The following is a 23,192-nucleotide window of genomic DNA, read 5'->3' on the forward strand; positions in this document are numbered from 1 at the left end:
ACTACGTTTATACTTTACTCTTTATTATTAGAAGTCCCTATTAATAAACACCCTAAATTAATCACAAACCCCACTTCTAACTCTACCACCTTATTTACACCAAACCCACCACCAACTTTAACCCTCTGTTTCTCTCCACCCACCTGACTTTTTCTATATTTAATAGTAACGATGATAGATATGCTTCCTAATAATATAAATAGAATTATTTTCAGTAGAGTAAATATATATGTTATATTGTTACTGATGTCTTTGTTAATTTCCATTATTTTAAGCAAGTTTTAAATCGCCCAGAAATAATCCCCAAAACCACCATATACTCTCCTACTCTAACCATAATGCCAACACCTAGTGTCACGAAACCGATAGATGGGATCTGCTCAAGTTATCACGTGAGGTGAAATGATGAGATTGTCGGCTATCTACTAGTTCGTGTAGTATGGGTGTAAATACCAGAATCAAGACGTTGCGTGAAAGAGAGAATATCAGAAGAGTGCATATACTTAAATACATGAGGAAAGGGGGGGGGCTTGTCCACCTTTCCTAATTAGGGTTCGGGGCAAGGTTCGCTAACACTAGTTCATACTGGCTTTCATCTGGTTATGTTAGCCAGTGTTGGCTAACTTCAGGGCTGGTTCGCCAACACTGGGTTGTGTTGGCTTATACTGGCTGATGTTCGGGTTCGGGTAAGGCAACAGAATGGTGCCTATCACGTGTCATGGGGATGACCCCGTGACAGAATCAACCAAATACAGACCACCATTGCGTTGCTGAACACTTATCCCCAAACCCTTGAACTATGCCATTGTCCTAACCATTTACCATACTCTGTGAAGTCTCCACCTAGCTCTCCTGTGAAACCTGTCTCTTAAATAATACCAACCCCTTGCTATATCGCAATTGCTGATTGAACCATGGGTGTTAATATAAATCCCTACTGACACTTCTCCCTAACATCCTTACCTGTTATACAGTACACTTGACTGATGCCATATTTTATACAGCTATAAGAGTCCGTGCTATATTATATTGAGCCTCGAAACTTCTTCAGTTCACTATCTGTCATCCCCTTATAGCTTCTACAATCTCGCGTGTCATATGAAGCCCAGAAATCACTCTCCACCAGTAGCATTGACTCACCCACTACCCAACACACCACATACCCTCTCGTCAATTCATCCAGTATTATCTGTACCCTATCCCATTCCCATCCCCAACGTGAGTTGGACTCTTGCCACTCTGCCAAACCTTCTCCACATCGATCGCATCCTGTCAAGTCTATATCGCCGCACTCAACCCTATTCCCATCCAAGTACTCACTCATCGCCCCCCGCCTGCACCCACTTATCTGTATGAAATGCCCTATAGCGTGCACATCCGCCGACCCATTACTATTCGCAATTCTCTGTTCCACTGCGCCTTCCTCAACAATAATCACGGAGTCTGTTGCTTCGCCTGCACGCCCTCCTCGCCCACTCTCTTGCGCATAGTCTATCATACTCCACGGTACGCCTACATGCATGATGAACACGACACTGGGAAAGTCCACCCCCATTCCAAGCGCTGACGTTGCCGTTATGAAGCCCCCTTTCTCTTCCTAAGCCTTCACACGCTCTGCACAATCCAGTACATTGGCATGATAGTATAAGCAGCCAAGCTTGTCCGCAATTTCTGCACACTGTACCTTGCTATTGCAATATACGATGCCCTTAAGCCCATTCTTGAGACGACCTTGCTGTCGCCGACACATTGCCACAGCTGTCACCTGTCCCTCCCAACTCTTGCACCAGCTCACAATATATCGTATGCTCGGTCTCACAGTGCTTGTTCGGATATATGTTGCGCATCTGATGTCCATCATGTTGTTTAACTCTTGCTTATACACTGGCGGAAGCGTAGCTGTAAGCAGTATGATCGGGCGAGACAAAATATGAAGATTCCTCAACGCTGCCAGCTTGGGGCGCCAATTACTAGACATGAAGATGAGGTAACACTCGTCCACGACAACACAGCGCAGTAGCTTCTTCTCGCATAATAATTTCGCATATAGAAGAAACTCTCAGCCAGCAAAGTCTGCACTGACAACAACAATAGAAGCCAGGCTCATACATCCCGGCTTCCATTCTATGCACTTGATACCGCTATTTATAATCCATTCCACTAGGTTGTCGGCCAGCGCCCGGAAAGGTACCACCACCACAGTGACACCAGTCCTGTCAAGGTAGGCCGGCACTGTGAATAGCAGGCTCTTACCACCTCCGGTTGGTAGTATCACGACTAATAGAGACTGACCTTTCATAACTGCATGTATACCCTGCTCTTGCTCGACCGACTTAAATAATATATCTAGGCTACCCACTATATGTTGAACCGCTATGTAGACACCATGACTATCAACAGCCTGTTCCTCTAATTCTTGTGGCCTAGCTATTTCTAGCTCCGACACCTCTGTATTGTCATTTTCTCTTTCTCGCTTCATACAGGCTCCCTGCCCTGCCCATGGCGTATCGTCCAAGAAGTCCGTGTCACTGCCGTTATGCCAACTAGCAAGGCTGAAGAACCTGTGCTACAACTCACTTAGCAGTCGAAACGTATCAATCGACCATATACTAAGGTGTTTAATGATGTCCACCGGCACACTATAGGTGGTAAGTCCTGTCTGTGTTGTTCGTGCATTCTGCAACTCCAGCGCGCTTTCACCCGTCTCATCCACCTCTGCCTCCTCGACTTCTCCAACCTCGTCGTCATAGCCATGACCAAACGCCTCGCTGACTACAACTCGACCAATACCCACAGCTATATGTCGATAGTCAAGCGTAGTGAGCCGTACACCAAGTTGTTTCTCAGTCTCACACACAAGTATTTGTGTCAATCGCATTGTATCCTATAGGCCATATCCGTCAGCCTATATATAATTATGGAATCCTCTACTGAGACACTGGACAGTAAGATACTCGTAGAATGGTTGCAGGTACGCTAGATAGACCACCATAAGCTGTCCAAGCCTCCATGGTAAGAATTGAGGCACAACCTTTGGCCTATCCTACTGAGATTGAGACTTATAATACCGGACTACTGTCATGACCTGTCTGTCTACCACAAAGACGTTTCGATCCTGTAACATCCCATTCACGCGCCGCATAGTTGTGACCTCTGTCCCTCTTCCAGGCTGCCCAGAAGCCATGTGGACCCTGCATAGAAGCAACTCAAGCCAACGTTCCACGCGATATACATATTGCTTTACTCGCTTGATATTCCACTTGCCGTCTTTTGTTTGAAGCCTTCAACCTTGCGCTATCTGCATAACCCGATTAAGCATCCACTCGAGCCCACCTTGGAGTCCGTTCTCCTGCTGGTGTATGAACAAGAGGCCTCGCTTTGTAAATGTGACATCGTCTATAATCTAATCCAGCTTGATAGTGAAACACTGTTCCTGGTCTAGCATCCAAAGAAGGTCCTGCTATAAGGAATCTTCTGCATCCATGATAATGCCGCGGACCATCTGTCGAAATTAGTGAAGTACAATAGGCTTACCCCTGAAATAGAAGATCTTCTTATCTGCTGACCAAAATGCGCTTCCTGAGTTTCTACTGTTGAGTGCAATGTACTTTCCGTATGCCAGCAGACTCAACATCTCACTTATTAGGCTGTATAATCCATCAGCTAGAAACTCTCATCGTTTCTGGATGAAACCTGCTCGATCTTCATCTCCCTGCTGTTGTCTTTCCGCAGATAGAAGAAGTGACTCTATAGCTATCACTCTTGTACAATAGACCATGCTAGCAAGCATGTAAGAGTAGTTCTTCGCTGTCTGTAACCGGTTTATTTTAGTATCAATCCTAAGCACAGCTATATAGTGGATCAGCCCACTACTGAACAGATTATCGCCTGTATTTTGAAATATGAAGGAGTCAAGAAGGCGCAACAGCAATGTCACATGTGCTTTCTCGTTGCTCTCCTCCAGGCCTGCCCACAATTCCCTTGCTAGATCTTTCTGTCTCCCTTGCCATGGGAACAACTCGCGGGCGTCTTCAAATAGATCAGGTTTACGCTCTTCCTCTTGACCGTCTTTGCTATTCTTATCGCTATCATCATCATCATTAGGGTCCTCAGACTCGTCAGAATCATCAGAATCAGATAAAGCTGCAAGGTACACTTCTTCATTCTCGACCAAGCGCAGGACATAGTATACAAACATAACAATGTAACTCATATAGCGAGCCTGACTCTCCGGGTTCTGCAGTCTTGCCATAGGTCTTTGATCAACTTCCTCTCGCTTTGCACTCTTCAGCCATCGCCGCGTCTCACGCGATAGTGACGATAAGCCGGCGATTCTCTGTTCTACCAGGAGCTCGACTGCATGTGATGCTCGCTTCAGCTTCCGTTCATCTTTGCCCAGGAGCCGGATTGCATGTGCGAGGTGGATAAGATTGCGCTTCCTGAAATGCGCAGGCCATCCAGTCCGGTTGAACTATCCAGTCCTATCCATCTTTGCAACATCTGCTTCCATAATCTACATCTCTTCTTTATAGTTGGCCTGAGTAGCCTTCCATTCACCCAGCAGTGTATCCACCTCCAATCACTTGTCTTTTGTACTTATATCATCTGGGTTAGAGACGACAAAGTATCGCTGAAGGCCCCCTATATAGAAAAAAGTCTGTACTTTAACACATTTAAAAAACGTGTTAGTCCTCCCCTTCCATAGCATTTGATGTTATTGTTTGCAATACATTTTGAACTTATTATTATTGATTGTGATATAATAGCAGCCCTCTCTTTAACATTGAAACCCGGTTAAAGGTGGCCCAAGAACTCTTAATACCGGCATTCCTGTCGGTGGCAGTTCGACTTCATATGGCTTCTTTATCCAAAGCCCAGTATACTGTGATAATATTTCCTATTGAATATATATAGCGACACCATGCTAATCTCGCAAGTGCACATCAAGATTCTGTACAGCTATAGCGTGCTCTTTGCATATAACTATGTTGTACCTTTCTAGGAAGGTTAGACATTCTTTTGCTGTTTCCACTGTAAGCTGGCTTGTGACTCTTCTCGCTGCTTCTCATCTTCGCGTCCTACTGCTACTATGCTTCGCGTCTCCTTTCTCGTTCTCGTTCTCGTTCTCTGTGGTCTGTGCAACCCAACTGAACTCCATCTCCTTCAGCTCACTTTTCGACCCCGGCCTTCGAAGTTCTACAGATAGCTTTAAAACAATTCAAATGAGATCCAAATAGAAGTGATACTTTAGATCATTGTTTTCAGCTTTGTTTAGTAATTAATTAATGTTATTATACACGATTCCCACTTTCGAATCGCATCCAACGACCCCCCTGATTCAGCCTGGTGACAGCCACATCTAACCGGATTGGTATCATTTCCTCACGAATCGGACCCGATGGGCTGCCTCCTCTCGGCTAGGATGAATCCATCAGGCAAATTGCAGAATATGATTACACGCTCAAACTTTATCTGCACAAAGGAAGAATAGTTTTACCTTTAAGGATAGAAAAAGAATGGATGCTTCAACATCACGAGCCCCCGTTGCAAGGACATGCAAGAGCAGAAGAAGTCTTGGAAAAACTCCGCCAAAACTTCTATTTTCCCAGGATGCGATAGAAGGTTTTCTCTTAGGTGCGAGCTTGCAATCTTTGCAAGAAAGCCAAGTATGAAAGGCATAAACCTTATGGTTTATTGCAACCAAATCCAGCACCAGAGAAATCTTGGCAGGAAGTTTCCATGGATTTTATAGGACCTTTGCCACCTTCGAAGGATGAGAACAACATCAAATTCAAGAACATTTAGTCGTTGTTGACAGACTTACAAAATATGGCATATTTATACCTTTACCATGACAATTTACGGCCTCTTATCTGGCAAAGATATAAAAGAGGTTGGAAGGTTTGGTATACCAGAAAAAATCATCTCGGACCGAGATAAAATTTTCACATCCAACTTTTGGAAGGAATTATGCCACTCGTTACAAATTGTCAATAGCATACCATCCGCAAACAGATGGGCAAATAGAATGACTAAATCAGGTACTTGAACAATATTTACGCATATATATTAATGATAGGCAAAACAATTGGGCACAACTGTTACCGCAAGCAGCACTGGCATATAATGCAACAAAGCAAAGCACAATAGGGATGTCACCCCATTATGCGAATTTTGGAAAGGAACCAAGATTAACAGTTGACACATCAGCACACCTACCAACAGAAGCAACGCTGTTTGCAGAAGAATTGCAATCGCTTCACGCTCAACTACGATCTGACATAGAATTCCTAAATAAGAAAATGATCCTCCAGGCTAATCAAAGAAGGTCTGAGGGACCAGACCTTAAAGAGGGGGATAAAGTTTATCTTTGGCGACGGAATATTTGCACTAAGCGCCAAAGCCCTAAACTTGATTTTTTGAAAATTGGACTGTTTAAGATCAAAAGGAAAAAAGGACCGGTCAATTACGAACTACAACTACTCAAGAGTATGAAAATTTATCCAGTTTTCCATATTTCACTACTTGAGAAAGCGGACCCAGATATACCTTTGGACAAGAGCACTGAACTTGAAGTTGAGGAACAGGAATATGAGGTAGAACGGATTCTGGACCACCGAAAGAGGGGACGTCAGCACATGTATCTTATCAAGTGGAAAGGATACCCCGACGAGGAAAATACTTGGGAGCCTTACAAAAACCTTAATTGTCCACTTGAGCTGCGACGCTTTCATGAGCGGAACCCGACTCATAAAAGGCCACCTGGTCCGTGGGTCCACCGATCCGGTTAAAGGCCGCCATATTCTCAGCCAGTTCCTGGAGCTCTCTAGCGGTCCACCCACCGTTGCGAGATCTCTCCTCTTCCTCCTCCTGCTCAAGTTCCTCTATAAGGCAAATTGCCTTTTCCTTCGCTCTTCTTTCAGCAAATTCAAGAAGTTTGCGATTTCGGTTTATTCGAGAAAGGAGCGCGGCGCTCACTCATTTGAGCTCTTCCAAATCCTTTACTATCACTAATTTGGTACTCTCTCTTATTTCATCTAAAGACTTCTATAAAGACCCAGTACACCTCAAACCCTTACTAGCGTAACAGGAGCACTTCTCACTTTTCAAAGATATTATAATACAAACCAAACTACAGGAAAAGCAGTAGTAACAAGTGGCGCTGGCTGGACTTCCGAAGGAATCAATTTCTAAAGAAAGCCTCTTACGGCGAAGAGACTGAGCTGACGCCATTTTAACTCAAAAGAAAAATCAGGACTACACCCCCTTAAGTAAAGCTTGGGACAAGCTTACTAAGGAGGGGAATGGTGTTACGTGTCGCACTGTGGCACTAGCGATGCTAGGCAGTGCTGAGGACTGCTGTGCGCGGCGTATTAACGAGCTACAGAAGATGATAGATGGATGGAAAACTAGATAATTGAGAGGATAGGAGGTGGTCCTTTTATTGACTATCTGCAATGTGAGAGATCATTGTGGGTTGTGGTTTTTGGTTGTGGTTGTATCTTCTTAAGTGATCTCGCTCAAGCGATGGCTAAATAAGGCGCTAGATTAGTCAGGTGCACGTGACCTGTGACATTACGATGGTAACACGTGACAAGCTAAAAGAACAAGATATGATTGGCTCCGTTGATGTAAGCCAATAGTAAGCGCAGAAGCGCTCATGAATTAGTGCCATGAGCATGCTTACAGCGCTCATGAATTAGTGTCATGAGCGGGGTTTTCCTATATCTATAAAAAAGTGGTCTCTCTCTCTCTTACACAAATTGTAGTTTAACTATCTAGCTTTGCCTAGTAGTTAGTTTGAATGCTTTTCTATACTTGAAGCTCATACTGTTCTAAGTTATAAAATTGAGTACTATCTTATTGTTGTTCCTCCTCAATAAATCTTAGTCTCTTCTCTATCCCTTCGCTCTAGGAAGCTCAACCCTTCTGAAGTAGCTTACATCAGTGAAGCTAGTCGGTATAGGGAAAGTATTCCTAACACTTCTACGCTCGGAAATCGCACCTCACACTGCACCTCACACGCCGTCGCTTATCGGTCTGTCGTGTCAAACTACTCGGAAACAATGGTAAACATGCCTTAATCCGCTCTCTCACCTCCTGGCACGTCCACGGCCGCCTCTCTGATTCCCATTGCTGTGCCTATGCTTCCAACTCGCAATTCGTTCGAATGGAAAATGGTACCATATATGTAAAAATTGTAAATACCATGTATACACCAACACGCGCAAAATAAAACACTGATAACCTTTAACTTATCTTTATATACCTTCTAAATATACAAATATATTGTATCATGACTTGCTGTGCCTCCCTTTCTTCCTATCCTCCCAACATCGCAATCTGCTCTGTGATCCATAAATACTCAAACGCCAAATTACTTCCCTGCAACTGACATTTGTCTTTTCGCTGTCCCAAATATTCTTTAACGGCCTTCTCTGACTCCCTGTCTACGCCATCCTGTGCCAACCGCTCCATCCATGTTGTCCACAATGCCCTGTATGCGTGACGCAATCCAAACACCATTGATGCCATGATGCCATGATGCCATACCATTGACACTGTCCGTTGACCCTTTCATATCTACCCTTCCCATTCTCCCTGTATCGATTGCACATGCTTTGTGGTACTCCACATTTGCTACATGCTGAACAATCCTTGAATCAGATCCGTATTCGCCGTTCCTTCACCTCTAATGCTGCTTCTTTTCCTTCCTGACGCGCGCATCTGGTGACTACATGATCATATAAAACCCCTACCGCATGGCATACAATGCACTTTCCTTTCCACTTCCATAACTGCCTCTCCAATCTCTCCTCTACACCTGCTTCGACCACTCGCTCCTTGGTTCGCCTCATTCGCACTGCTGCCGCTTGCCTCTGCTGCGTACTGAATTGCTCCTCCAACCGTTCTGCCATATCTCCTTTGTCGGATCCTGCTCGCCTACGCTGGGCCTCAACTACTTGTCTATCCTGGCTTCCGGCGTACTCGAACGAAATCTCATGTGGTCGGCATAAATCACATGATTCCTCGTCGAATCTGCATCGACCATGGTCCGCCTCGCCGTCCAAATACGAACTTGGTATCTTCCGCCTGCAACTGCCCTCACCACTGATATACGCTTGTACTAATGAATCGACCTCATCATCATATCCTGTCACCAAAATCGCGTGACTTGCCCTCCCGTCCCGCCCGGCTCTACCGCTTTCCTGCGCATAATCCAACATGTCGCGCGGCTCATCCGCATGAATGATCCATTCAATGTCTGGTATGTCAACACCCATTCCTAATGCGTTGGTTGCGACCATTACTCGCGTCTTTCCTGCACGAAATGCCTCCAATGCTCTTGATCATTGATGATTATTCATATCACCATAAAACGCATCACATTTAAACAATCCTTTGGTGACAATCGTCTTGACACGCGTTTTTGCCTTGCAATACACGATGCCCTTTCCATTCATTCTGCCAACCATTTTCACAATAAATTCATTATGCTCTTCTCTTTTCAAACGGCTTCCCGGTCTCACAACCGAATACCATATTTTCTTTCTTACTGTCGGCATCCTGAATATTTTGACTTCGTCCACTGTCCAACCCATGCGCTTCCACAATAACTCTTCCTTACTGGGCGGCAATGTCGCCGTCAACAAAACCATCTGTGTTTCTACACGGGCTAACTCGCCTAATTCGCGCAACTTCAGACAAAATCTCAACTCCGCGCTCAAAATAACGTGGTACTCATCGATCACAATACGATCCAACCGCCGCATCTGCTTCAACCGGTTAATGAACATGCTGCCTTCATCTCCCAATGCTGCCTCGGGCGTCATGAACACGATACTTGCGGCATCTGGCAGCGACCGGCTGTCCTCCCATACCACACATGATATCGACAACGCATCGCAACACTGCTGCATGTCCTGACGTAACGCGGTTAATGGCACAATGACAATTGTGGTTCCTCCTGGCTCGGCCCATGCTGGCAACATGAACAATACCGACTTGCCTATTCCTGTCGGCATGACTGCGACCACTGGCTTGATTCTTGCCTGAATCGCTTCAATGGCTTGTTCCTGGACACCACAGAACTAACCCTTCTTTTCCTCCAACTTCATCATCCGTGCGAACTGCGATCACATGTTCATCTGTTGTAACCAGGCCCATCATTCATGCTGCGCCGCACTTGCTTCTTCTTCGAATGCATCCCGCTTCCACTTCTAGACTGGGTTCATATCCATTGCGGATGGGAATGCTAAAAACCTATGCCAATCGATGCTGCTCGTGCGGAACTGCTGCCGTCGACTTGCAATGGCACCGTCCATCTCGAACAAACCTCGCGCATACACCATACCTGCGATATGTGACCCATAGCCGGCCTGCAAATCTTCAATGGCATCGCCCTCTCCCTCCTCGCCTGGATTCTCTTCGTCTTTACTGAACGCGGACGAACCTCACATGTACCTCCGGCTTATACCAATGGCGATGTCACGATATGCTTGAATATGCAATCCATAGCCTAACCCCTGGGCCGTCGCGCGTTCCAATGCTTGTCGCATTCGCCCAGATGTCCATTCTCGGCCATTTCCATCGTGGCAAAACAATCGTGACGCCTTTGACTCGGAATTATGGTCCTCCTCAACGCCTTCTTTATATTGCCCACCTATGATAGACTGCAACCAGCGTTCAAATGGCCTCACCAACCACAAATACCACACAACCAACTCGCCTATCTCCCGGGGCAAATACCGATGAATGACCTTGACGTCACCACTCAACGCATAACCTTTGTGATATTTGGTCACAAACACAACCAAACCGTCCTCGATGAACACATTTCGATGTCCGCCTTTCCATATGTTGCTATACCGGATACTCAATATCTCGGTCCCACGCGCGGGCTGCCCTCCCGTGATATGCGCCGCTACTAACAACTTCTCGCGAAACTGCGCAATACTGGCCATATACTTCTCCACTTCAATCGTATTTAACCCGGTCTTGGATCCGATTCGTTAGAACCTTCGTCGAAGCTTGGGTTGCTGTCCAATACTATCGAACAACCATTGCTTACCGTTGACAGGTAACCGTGTGCGCTCATCGTCCAAAAAACTCCACCCAGGTGTTGTATTGGTTGGATCATCTCGAATGGTGTTCCATGGCACATTTGGAATATCCTTTGCTTTCTTACCGCCACAAAACAACAATTCGTTAAACATGATCTGTCGCATCTGCTTAATCAACCCGTGCAACATGCTGCGGAACTGGGCCATATTAAACTGCGCTTTCTTGTATAACAATTCATCACCGTTGCACCACTCGACATGGCCACTCCTGGTCGTATTATAATAGATCTTCAACCCATATGTCCGCAAATCCAACATCCACTGCATTGGGCCTTTAGTTCCGCGGACCATGAATTGGTCCATCATGTCATTCACGATATCCAAACAAGTCCTTACATGGCATGTCTGTGGCCTGCCACGTGGCTCTATGGCTGGACTTGATGGGTTACCTGGGCTGCTCCAACCACATATTGATGAACTGGCCCATCTGAACCGGTTTAGTGATGCCGGCTCATATATAATCAGACTGCTTGACCTGCCATGGCTTCTCAACTGAATACTAGATAACAGGCTTAGGCTTGCTGTATCATTACTGTTTAACCCACTATCCTTATCCAAATCCATTTTTCGTCTGCCTGTGAAATGCTCATTCTCCACTAGGCCTCCCGCCATGTGAACAGCCTTCTGAACCACCATGAACCTGGCGCACTTGATCACAGACAACAAAATAGGTGGGTATGAATCCGGGCCTCGCCATCCTGTTTCACTGACGCCCAAAACGGCCAATGCATATACTAATGCACTTTCATACTCGCTGAACTCAATCTCTATATTCAACAACTCAATACAAAAGTCTAAACATGCTTTTTATATCGCACTCATGCCAGACTTCTCTCCATCATATTGTGCCTCGCCATTAATCACACAGGTCGCTTCTTCGATCATCCAGTTGAACTTCTCGAACTGCTCTGGTGTAAACTTATACGGTGGACTGCGCCAATCGTGTTCTTGCTGGGTCCGCACGAAAAACATCAAGACTTGCTGCTATGGCTGGGCCCTCCTATCGATCGCGTCTGGGTCCCAATATATCTCTAATGGCATGTATCGTGTTTGCTGTTTCTCGGTTTGAACAGCTTCCATACAAACAAACACGCCTGCTCTAGATACTGTCTCCTGGCTGATCTGTGCAACTTCGGTCATCGTTCTCCAAATGACATCTTCGTACGGTTCTGGCTTCTCTAGGTCCTTGCTTGGCGGCGCGGTGGATGCTATCAAATCCTCTGGGCCGTACTTTTTTAAATATTTATGCCACTTTGTCCTTGATAACTATGGGTTGACATCATCTTCCTCGCCATCTTTAATGCTTTCTTTGCCTTTCTGTACCATCTCTTCGTATGTCTTCTCTGCTTCCTTTTGCACGTTCTGCCATGAATCAAATGATGCTGCTTCTTCGTCTTGCGTCTCCTGTTGCGTGACTTGAATGTAATGTGATCCGTGCCGGCTACGAAAAAATCACTGACATTTAATCTTTTTATACGCCTCCTTGAATCGCTGATCCGCAAATTCCTTCTCTGTTTTCGTTAATCGCCGCCCTTGTGCCAACCCTGCTGCCGTCCAACCGCTATGCTGCTCTCGCCAATGTATTTCCAACCTCTTCTTGGTCCTAAATACCTTTTGGCATACTTGTGGCTCTATCGCACATAAAAACCCATCTTGTAATGTTAATTCGGGAATTTGCTGCTCGATGCGATCCGGTAACTGTAATTCTTCCTTACTGGTTACTAACCCTTGCCATAACTGAATCTCTGCTTGAATATCCTGTCTATAGCTCTTCTTGAATTGATGATGCGGGCCACGTAAATGACTTTCTACCTCCCTAGGCCACACCGCGTGCTTGCAATCCTTACATATGATTAACCCATATGCTTGTAACCGCACAAATACTTCTTCGGCATTTGGCTTCATCTTTATAATATATATGCTATTGATTTGGCCTGCAACTGGTTCCTATATGGCTGCTTCGCGTTTAACATGACAACGCGCGCACTTGGCGACGCGTTCGCATACTTTCTTTTTTTCGTTCATGTTCCTGAACGCCACCTCCGCCTTCCGCGCCCTCTGATGTCGACGGCGCACCTTATATCTTACTTTTTGGACTTAATTCATAAATTTGACTCCAATGGTAACCCCATCAATATTAACCCTAATGTATACTTCAGGTCCCTATATCTTATAGCACAATACGATATTTTACTCAAAACTCAAATCACGGGTCTATATAATCACATTCTACAAATAAACAAATTTTAGTATCAATATATTGACGTTATGGGTTATGTACCTGTCCATCGAGCACATAACTTATGTGCCCGAGGGCATTTTGGACAGGGCATTTTGGACAGATCTACTACTGGTCTATATAGTGATTCATTGAGGTCCCTATAGAATCAGCCTAGGTCTCTAGGCTTATCATTGTTTCATATGCACAAGTCCTTCATCCTACAATAGGTTGTTATTAATTAGAAATAATTGAGTAGGATTAGCCAACTCTTATAAGTTAGATAATGAATAAAGTAGAGAATTATTATCTCCTTTTGACACTTTACTATGATAATGACCTATATAATATTTATAGACGCTACTGTACAATATGAATATACTGCGACCCATAACGACTATTGAAAAACCGCTGGCACATAACTTTCTTATGCGCTCCATTAAACCGCTTTTCTGCCTCTTGCTGTTCCCTTACGCTTAGTTTACCCCCTTTTTCTTTTCCACTTACCGTCCATCCTTTATGCTCTCTCCCCCAGTGTTTCCTTAGCCCGTCCTGAGTACGAGCAACTGCTTTGCACTTCTCTTTCTCAAGCGTACACAATAAGCCGTCATACAGCGACAGCTCTGGAATAACCTCTGGAATAGGATTGGGTAGCTCCAGGCTATTAATAGAAGTCACTAGGCCTTTCCACGACATGATCTCTTGCTGTATCCGTTGACGATCAATCTTAGGCATTCGATGGTTGGCGCTGGAAAGATGACTGCCTACTTCTGAGGGCCATACAGCGTATTTACAACCCTTACACACGATTAGACCATACCTTCCCAAGTATGAGAACGTGTCTCTCGCTGACTGAATTTCGCTATTATTGACTGATTTGGTTTGAAGCACTTCGTGCGACTCTGTGACGTGTTGCATATGCTTACGCCTCGCTTTTCGCGCCTGTATCCATCTCGCCCAAGCGCTGCCTTTGTCATCACTGCCTGTGTTCTCTTGGTTGATTAACGATACCTGAACCATATTAGACAGATATATCGGCACTGGCGATAACGATAAATCCCCGCTATCATTTCTGTTTAACACTCCAGGTTCTAGTGTATCTGATTGGCATAGATCTACTACCACTTGCGATAGTCCAGAACTGTGCCGCCTTTTGGCTTCCCTTTCTTCCTGTACAGGTGGCGTGCGTCGTTTATCACCCAGTCTTTCTATGCTCACAGATTCATGTCTCGACTCCGGTGATGATGAAGCAATATTGTCGCTTCTCATGAATCCCTGCCACTCGCAAGAGGCCCACTTATAGATTCTGAGAAGCGCCGGCTGAAGGGAGTCTGGAAATGCCCCATCAATACCGTAGGTCGTCCCTCTTTGAAGTGGCCGGTGTCCACTTTGCCACGAGAACGCCACTTCGATGTCTGCCGATACGCTCTTATCATCATATCTGTTGAAAGGCTTGCTAATCTGTTTGATATACTTCTCAGTGACTGCAATTGAGAGCTGACGATAAACTTGCACTCTGAATGATGTGCCACATATAGCCTTCGAGAGTGTTTTCAATGCATTTGTAAGTACTCCAACTTTCCAGGGCTTTTCTGGATGTTCAGGCGACACAAAGAGCAGACAATGTTCATGCTGATATTGAAGGCACACACGACATAATATATCTGTGAATGGACGCACATAGATGAGATACGTGGCCAGAATCTTTGAAGCATCAGGGGTGAGATACCATGCGACATTGAACTCCTTATTAGTGGCTTGTCGCGCTTTCCAGTGTTGGATAATATAGACCACCACGCCATCGTGGACACATGTTCCGCGTGAAGTGCTCTCACCGTTACGATGCTCGATGCTGAAGAGATCTGGGCTCCGGGGTGCTTGGCCACCAAGCAAATACATCACGAGCATCATCTGAATAAGAAATTCGACTTCCTCCTGCAGGTAACGGCGAACAGCAGCCATGTTCCACTGATCACCCTTTATTAACCCATTGATCAGATCAAGGCAAGCGCGAGATGAGAGGTCGAGGTAGGCTGTGTTAAGTTTGTTCGCGGGCTCCTGGACGAAAGAATAGCCTTTCTTCTGGTTAGAGATCATGTCACGGATGCCTTTCAAGTGGATATCAGGTACCCACCCATACATCAACCGGGTTAAGGAGACTGAGGCGCTGTTAGTAGACTTACGCCCAAACTGCCGCAGCTGATCCATTGTAAGACTCCCGACATCTTTTCCTGCATCCCAGCATACCGTCTGTGAGTCATCACTCCACTGGACGCGAAAAGTAGGACCATCCGAACGAGAAATAGCTCGGCCATATGAACGTAAGCTAAGAAGCTCGCCCATTAGCGCTTGACAACCCAAACACATGAACCGCTCCCTGACTGGATTGAAGCGACTGAGCAAACCGGTGTGCGGTCTCGCCTGCCAGCCAATCAAGGGATGTGCATATCGAGGAATTGTTGCCTCGAGAAGACACAAGCAGATACAGTATATCAGCGCTGACAGTTTGGGTGTGTAATTCTGTGGCCGCTTGAAAGTGCTTCCAGGGTATGGAAAGCTTATCAAGCCGCTGAAGGAAACAATGAATGTAGAGCTGGCACGGCTGTCTAAAAACTCCTCCGTGCAGAGAAAGGCGGAGAGCTTCCCGACCGCATCGGCAAGTTTGTCGTCTGATGGACTTTCAACTGACTGGACGATTGTCTCGCAGGTTTCCTGGAACATCTCGTCTGCTACACTATCTTCACTATCGTTTTCTTCAAAGCCGTCAAAATCCGAATCTAAATGTGCATCATCTGACCATTCAGCCTTGCTTTCCTGCTCGGTCTCATCATGCAGCGAATAAAGTTGGGATGTTATAGGAGGCAGTTTAATGTTGGGATGGCTCGGTTGTTGTAAATATGATACAGCCATACCAGAAGCTGTGCGAGTTGATCGGACCAAGGGTGCAGCTGCATGAATGGGGCTAGGAACGCCAGTATCTTGCTTGTTCTCTTGTTCTAGTATTGCTGCCTAGAGGGATTCAGCTGCTTCTTGCTGCTGCCTTGAAAGTCGTATCCCAAGGAACTCCTCTCGCGCAGCATCGTCAAGGCGGAATAGCCGCAAAAACACGACCAATATCCTCTTCTATAGATTGCAATAGGATATTTGGCATCCAATTAGTTGTAAGAGCCAGATCATCTAGAGCCACGTTTGCAGTGGGTATATCTTGTTCTTTCTGGGCGATTCTTCGTAGCTCTTCTTTATAGAGGGCAGCAACTTTATCGCGATGGCACGGCGACACTTGTGAGGCATCATTATTACCACTGTCTGATGAGGGTAGATACCCATCATCTTCAACGATCCAGCTTTCTCTTGATCCATTCTGAGTCCAGCTTTGAAGAGTTACGTAGTTTTGCATGCTGTCACTAAGCAGGCTCTTCTGGCCACTCTTGCAGTTGTGTTTTTTAGCCAGGTAACGCTGCAACAGTTCGCGGCTCGTCGTGCGCTCCCTGCAACCCTTACATGCCAAACCACGCTTCTTAGCGAGCTGAGGATGCGCTAGACTGCCATCGTTGCGTGAAGGAAGCTTATTTGGGTCCTTTAGTTGGAGCGAAGCTACAAGTGCGGTTAAGCCTTAATGAGCTTTGGCAGACACTTGGTGTTTCTCCCATAAATGTCTGGAAACTCGATCTCCCAATGGTTGGAGGGCATATTTGCATCGTTTACAGATAATAGCAAGCTCAGGTCGATTAAGGCAGAGGTCCAGACTCTCAAGTACAGCGTCCAAATCACTCGCCACTGTAGTGCTCCACTCTTAGACAACAGGCACCATTGCGTCACAAATTGAATATTATAAATGGCATTAAGAACAAATTGTCAGGAGCAAGTCAAAGAAACGGCGAAGACAGAAAGCCACTGATTTAGGGGTAACGCGACGCGTTCCTGAGACGCCACATTGCTGTCGCTAGTTTAGGGTTAGGAAACCGTTACGCATTCCAGACGCCACGAAACGCGACGCGTTCCAAGATCCTACAACAGCACCATATGGGCGAAATTTGGGAACGCGACGCAGTTCACAAATGTCACATGCCACGATTTGGGTGAAATTATGGAACGTGACGCGCTCCAAGAAACAATCCTAGAGTAGCGGCAACCCTATTGATGACATGACCTCACTCATGTCTTGCATAAATGCAACTCTATTGCAACCCTAAATGGCCCCAACTGCTCGAATCAACACACCCGCATACTGACATTTCTTACCATTCCGCCTTTTCCATCGACCATTCTTGTCATTCTTCTCCCACTGATTACAAACCCCCTGCCAAACACCACACTCGTAACAACCGCTGTATGGCTGGTACTTGATTCGCTTCCGCACCTGTTCCACATAATCAAACAACTCCCTTCCCACATCATATGTGCAACCATCTGCCATATGGCCATCCCCTTTACGGCCCATGGCCAAACATAATACATATCGGTGGCCCCATTCTCACATCAACCGCCTCAATTTGTCTACTTCCTCCATCTCATCCCTTCGTGACTCTCTATCAATTGCCTCAATCACCCTTCTTTGCTGCATTTCGCGCTGGAATTCAAATCTTAATGATGGCGACACGCCTGCATCCATGACCTCTAACTCGCCACCCGTGCGAACCTGGGCCAACTCTTTGATGTCATCCGCTCCACCACAAATATCACACGCCTGCTCGCCTTCTTCGCATGGACCCCGCTCTATTCCATCCATGAACTCGCTCAAAACCATCCTTCTGCAACGCCCACTCCATACATACTGCCTCAATCCATCATCCATCCAATTGCTCCGTGCTTTTATCTTTGCTGTATTCAATATGATCGCCTCGCTTTTTGCCCTATCCCTTCCCGCTCGCCCGCTTTCTTGACTGTAATCTCGTAATCGCCGCACTTGACCCACATGTATGACAACTCGTATCGTTGGTGCGTCAACACCTAATCCTAATGCATTTATTGCTGTGAAAACTTGCTGACCGTCCTCTCCTTTCAATTGATGTAACACCGCGCTCTTATACTCCTTATTACCCGCGTTTCTATGGAAAACCGCCGCTCCCAATTCACTTGCCAACGCCTCTGTCTGATCAACAGTGCCACAATACACTATAATTTTGCCTCGCTTGCCATACTGCTTCTTCTTTCGCTCCACTAATCCGGACAACACCTGTGTCTCCTCCTCTCTCGTGCAACATTTGACCTGGTATGTCACATTCTTTCGCTCTGTCGGTGCTCTGAACCACTGTATCTTCTCTTTTATGGGTAATCCCATGCACCTAATGAATTCGCGCTCCTCGCTGGGCATTAACGTCGCTGTTAAATATACCAACTGCGTCTGCAATCGCACTAATTGTCTCAATTCCAAAATCTCGGTGCGCCAACCTCCACGCGAATCCAACACGACGTGACACTCGTCGACCACGACTCTATCCAAACGACCATACGCCTGCTGTCTGTTCACGAACTGTCCGAATGCTTCGCCGACCGCCGCTTCTGGTGTTACCAACACCAACTGCGCCCATTCGTGCGGCCTCCGAACATCCCACTCAACATACTCGTAGCATAATACAGAGTGAGATATGATACTACAGCGGGCCGGATGCCATTGTACGTCCTTTCACACATCAGGTATGGAGTGGATAGCCATGTTTTGATTCTCCAACGCGCTAAACCGCTCAGGGTCGTGATGGTTTTCTAGTAACAACTTCTGGACCTCCTTTAACTCGAGTATACCTGCCCATTTCTAAGACATTCAGCTAACTAACTCGGAGCAGGAACAAATTGAAGACTTAAGAGAAGAATCTCATGCATACGAAACACGCCAGGCTGGCGGTAGTGACGATTGTTTTATCAACAAGCCGGTAGCGGTTGGCCTTCGGTCACTGAGAAACAGTCGTTGAGGAAATTTGGTCTCAGCTGTAATAGCATTATTCGTTCAGCATAGAATTTTCCGTATTTATAGATACTTGGTGGTGAAGAGAAAACCATGCTTGACTTTACGGGAGCCACCTATCAATTCTGCATTCTAAATGTGCCCAGGGCTCGCCATAATGGATTTCTTCAGATTCCCACCAATTGCCAATCAATCCATTCGTCTACACTGTAGATCACCCTGAAATCATTCTGGCGTAAGCCAAATGTGTAAGAGGTGATAGCATGCAGCAGAAATGGGAAAGATTCATAAGATGACTCCCCTTCAGGCTGTGGCCAACGGTAAAGAATCAAGTCAGGAGTTCCAGTGCAGCCCCAAGCGAGAATTTCAGAGAAAAAGTCTGCGAGGTGTACAAGTGGAAGAAACAGCACCTCAATCAATTCTATTGCGCCCAGCATCCCAGGAAATTCCCTTCATGTTGAATACTTGACGCAATACCCCGCTTCATTCGCTGCCAGGACTGTCACCCAGACATTAGAAGCAATCACATCTATTCTGAGTATTCAGAGGAGTCTACCCGAGTTAGCGACGCGTTGTCAAATGTGTTTTATAAATCCCGATGGGACAAGATGTAACCATTCCCCACATTCGGCTACGACGAAGTCAATAGTCTGACCGAAGCATCTCTCCCCGAACCAAACTTACTTTTTGCATATTCAAGTTTGAATTGGCATTAATGCTGAGTGCTAGTTCGAAAGATTGTATGAACCATTAAATAGATTAAACCCTTTCCAACCTTAAACTTCTTCTATGTCCCCCATACAAGAGTAGTAAAGCGCCAAAAGGAAGGTGAGTAACAGGTCTGTATTTCTTCTCGATCAACACCCACACATATAGTTTAATTAATGCGTAAGCCACCAGTCACATTTTCATTCACGCGGCCGAGACCTGAGTTCTGGCCCTGGTCTTTGTCTCCATTGTAAAATGAATGCAGAAAGCCTACACACACCTGCCCAAAGCCCAACCCATAGATTAGTAGTCAAAGAACTCATGCATGCATACGGGAAAGTTTAAAAGGAAAAAGAAAAAAAGGGCTGATGGTGAGGCTTCACAGCTTCAAGTTTATGCTTTGATAATCAAACCTTGATCCCATAATTCCCACATTCCTTAATTCGCACCGGACCATGGTGGCTAGGGTGCCCACGGTAGCAGTATATACCGTACCGTACCGTTCGGTATGGTATATGGTACAGTAAACGGGACGGTATCACTATACCAGATACCATACCGAAAAAAACGGTATATACCATACCATACCGGAGGAAAAACGGTATACCGTTTCTGGTAGTCGTTCTGGTAGTCTTGGTGTCAGAACTCATTATCACAGGATTACCCTTATAACATATTATAGGCACCATTCTGTTGCCTTACCTGAACCCAAATATCAGCCAGCACTAGCTAACATAACCTGATAAAAGCTAATACAACCCAGTGTTAGCTTTCATCAGGTTATATTGGCTAGTACTGGCTGATATGTTAGGAACACTTTCCCAGTACCGACTAGCTTCACTGATGTAAGCTACTTCGGAAGGGTTGAGCTTCCTAGAGCATGATTGGATCTACCAACTTGCGTATTACCACCCCCCTAGTGCAACAGGAGGAGAGTATAAATGCAGGCACAAAGTAAAAGTTCACGAGATACATGGATGTGAAAGAGGCGACCAACTGGATCACCAGAGCCCTACAAAAGCATGAGACCATGAAGGAAACAGAGATAGCAGGAGTGGGCGTAACAAAGTTTGGCTATGTTATACGCTTTAAAAATGAGAAATCAAAGGAGATAGCCTCGAAACATGATAAATAGTTGGCAGACCTCCATCCAGAGACAAAGATTGATAGACCCTGATATGGCATTGTGGTCTATCGCACCCCAACCGAACAGGTCCAACTAGATGACAAGACAGAGGCGGCAACTAAGCTCCTAGAAGAGAACGACCTCACCTCAAAAGGCTACCATATCACGGATGTAGCCTGGCTTAAACACAAAGACGTACCCCTTGGAAAGCATGCCTCGCTGGGAATATGGTTTAATAGCCCTGGTGCGGTTGAGTAGGCAGTGCGCAATAGAGTTCTCTTTGGCAAGCAGTATATTGGCAGCGTCGAGCCATACGAGCTAAGAAGGAAGAGATGTCACCGGTGTGCAAGAATTGGACACCTAGCTTGGAATTGTAAAGAACAAAGATGTGCACACTGCATGGAAGACCATGACAACAGCGAATGCCCAGAGGGAACTCAACCTCGATATGCAGACTGTAACTAAGGACATCATATAGAAGCAGCTGAATGCACCAATCGGGCCACAAGATTTCCACATTTCCAATAATGACCACCCTAGAAATATTACAATTGAACACTATGCGCTCCAGAGCATGTATAGAAGCCCTAATTAACGACACACAGTCAGCGAAGCTTGACATACTCCTAATCCAAGAACCCTCAGTCTCATACTACAAAGCACACACATAACACTGATGTTGGCAGCTATACCAACCAACCTCAGACAGAGAAGGACGGTGCCGCAGCCTCATATACGTCAAGCAACGACTTGCACCTCCGGCACATCGACAACTCCGGTGCAACAACCTTGATATAACTGGAATATTGATTAGCACACTAGCAGGGCCAGTCATGGTCTCCTCAGTCTACGTTCCGCCTATTAGGAGCACCCGCGAAGTAGCAGAGGGTGAAATACAAGCCATCCTAGAGGCTATCAACAGCACTATTGCGCAGAACTCTCCTGCCAAAGAAGATGCTTATAAGCTAATAATAGGTGGAGACTTTAATCCGCAAGATCCACTATAGAGAGGTGATAACATTCAGCCATATAGAGTAGGAGAAGCAGCCAGCCTCCTCAGTTTCATGGAGGAACACAGCCTATACCACCAACTACGACGAGGCGAACCAACGTGCTGGACTGTGACTCGGCCAGGGAGCAGAACCACACTTGACCTGACTTTAAGCAATATATCAGGCCAACTCAGAAAGTGCCACTTATACTATGAAAACTACGGATCTGACCACTGCGGCATTATTTCAGAATGGAATTTCCCTGTGCAGCAGAGAGAGGAAAAACCACCACGCTGTATGTATGAGCAGACAGACTGGGACAGCATTGGCGACCTAATAACGTGACGTATTAGAAGCTACGCCAACATCGACACAAACAAACAGTTGGATGAGCTAGTGGGACACTTTACAAGGATAACAGCTGATGCAGTTGAAAAGCAAACCCCGCTAGCCAACCCATGCCCATATTCCAAGCATTAGTTCACCTCAGATCTGAAAGAGAAGCAACGACAGTACAATAAAGCACGGCGAAAGTGGCAAACATCCATAGCCAGACTAAGCCGCGAGCACCATGTCACATAAGAACTGTTTATATTAATGTAAGGTCGCAGGAAGGAATGGGCGAAGGCCATTGAACGAGCTAAATCCACATATTAGAAAGACTTCCACGACCGAGCTGCAGACGGGAACATTCTATGGAAGGCCGCGAAATATGCGGAACCAGGCACCAAATATGCAAACATTCCACCACTGCGCGATGGGGAGCAGCAAGCGATGGAAAGTGAAGACAAGGCCAAGCTCTTCATGGAATCATTCTTGCCACCTGCACCTATGCACCCTATACATCAGACGGAGCAAAGAAAGTGGGGATGGAAGCCAGATCATCATACACAATGTGTATAACCCACCGCAATGCTCGGAAGGACGCGAGAGCGCGCTTCCAAAGGTACAGGAAGTCTGCCAGGAGAACAGTGCGGAAGAGCAGATAGCGCTAGGCGACTTCAACCTCCATCACCCAGTATGGGGTGGAGAAAGGGTAGACAAACACGAGGAGGAAGCAGAGGAGCTGCTGGACGTTATATAGAGCATAGGTATGATGAGCACACTCCGCCAAGGAGCGATC

The 23,192-nt window shown here is 46.0% G+C and overlaps 6 protein-coding genes across 6 annotated transcripts; all 6 read right to left on the reverse strand.

Moving 5' to 3' along the window:
- Positions 1-1,024: 1,024 nt before the first annotated feature.
- On the reverse strand, positions 1,025-1,861 carry PV09_09490 (uncharacterized protein; the record flags this gene model as incomplete). Its single annotated transcript, XM_016363555.1, has 2 exons — positions 1,025-1,597; positions 1,685-1,861. 2 exons carry the CDS (start codon positions 1,859-1,861, stop codon positions 1,025-1,027), a joined length of 750 nt encoding a protein of 249 aa, XP_016208608.1.
- A 198-nt stretch (positions 1,862-2,059) lies between these two features.
- PV09_09491 (uncharacterized protein) lies at positions 2,060-2,878 on the reverse strand (the record flags this gene model as incomplete). The annotated part of the gene is made up of 2 exons (XM_016363556.1): positions 2,060-2,552; positions 2,592-2,878. The coding sequence occupies 2 exons, from the start codon at positions 2,876-2,878 to the stop codon at positions 2,060-2,062; spliced, it is 780 nt and encodes a 259-aa protein (XP_016208609.1).
- Positions 2,879-3,673: 795 nt separating this feature from the next.
- On the reverse strand, positions 3,674-4,252 carry PV09_09492 (uncharacterized protein; the record flags this gene model as incomplete). Its single annotated transcript, XM_016363557.1, has 1 exon — positions 3,674-4,252. The coding sequence occupies one exon, from the start codon at positions 4,250-4,252 to the stop codon at positions 3,674-3,676; it is 579 nt and encodes a 192-aa protein (XP_016208610.1).
- Positions 4,253-8,314: 4,062 nt separating this feature from the next.
- Positions 8,315-9,308, reverse strand: PV09_09493 (uncharacterized protein; the record flags this gene model as incomplete). Its single annotated transcript, XM_016363558.1, has 2 exons — positions 8,315-8,647; positions 8,772-9,308. The coding sequence occupies 2 exons, from the start codon at positions 9,306-9,308 to the stop codon at positions 8,426-8,428; spliced, it is 759 nt and encodes a 252-aa protein (XP_016208611.1). The 3' UTR covers positions 8,315-8,425.
- A 912-nt stretch (positions 9,309-10,220) lies between these two features.
- On the reverse strand, positions 10,221-16,738 carry PV09_09494 (uncharacterized protein; the record flags this gene model as incomplete). Its single annotated transcript, XM_016363559.1, has 6 exons — positions 10,221-10,417; positions 10,478-10,975; positions 11,072-11,890; positions 11,942-12,026; positions 13,849-16,350; positions 16,448-16,738. The coding sequence occupies 6 exons, from the start codon at positions 16,736-16,738 to the stop codon at positions 10,221-10,223; spliced, it is 4,392 nt and encodes a 1,463-aa protein (XP_016208612.1).
- A 903-nt stretch (positions 16,739-17,641) lies between these two features.
- On the reverse strand, positions 17,642-18,975 carry PV09_09495 (uncharacterized protein; the record flags this gene model as incomplete). Its single annotated transcript, XM_016363560.1, has 2 exons — positions 17,642-18,843; positions 18,906-18,975. 2 exons carry the CDS (start codon positions 18,973-18,975, stop codon positions 17,816-17,818), a joined length of 1,098 nt encoding a protein of 365 aa, XP_016208613.1. The 3' UTR covers positions 17,642-17,815.
- Positions 18,976-23,192: the final 4,217 nt, after the last annotated feature.

The sequence above is a fragment of the Verruconis gallopava genome (genome assembly GCF_000836295.1).
Source record: "Verruconis gallopava strain CBS 43764 unplaced genomic scaffold supercont1.73, whole genome shotgun sequence".
NCBI classification, from domain to species: Eukaryota; Fungi; Ascomycota; class Dothideomycetes; order Venturiales; family Sympoventuriaceae; genus Verruconis; species Verruconis gallopava.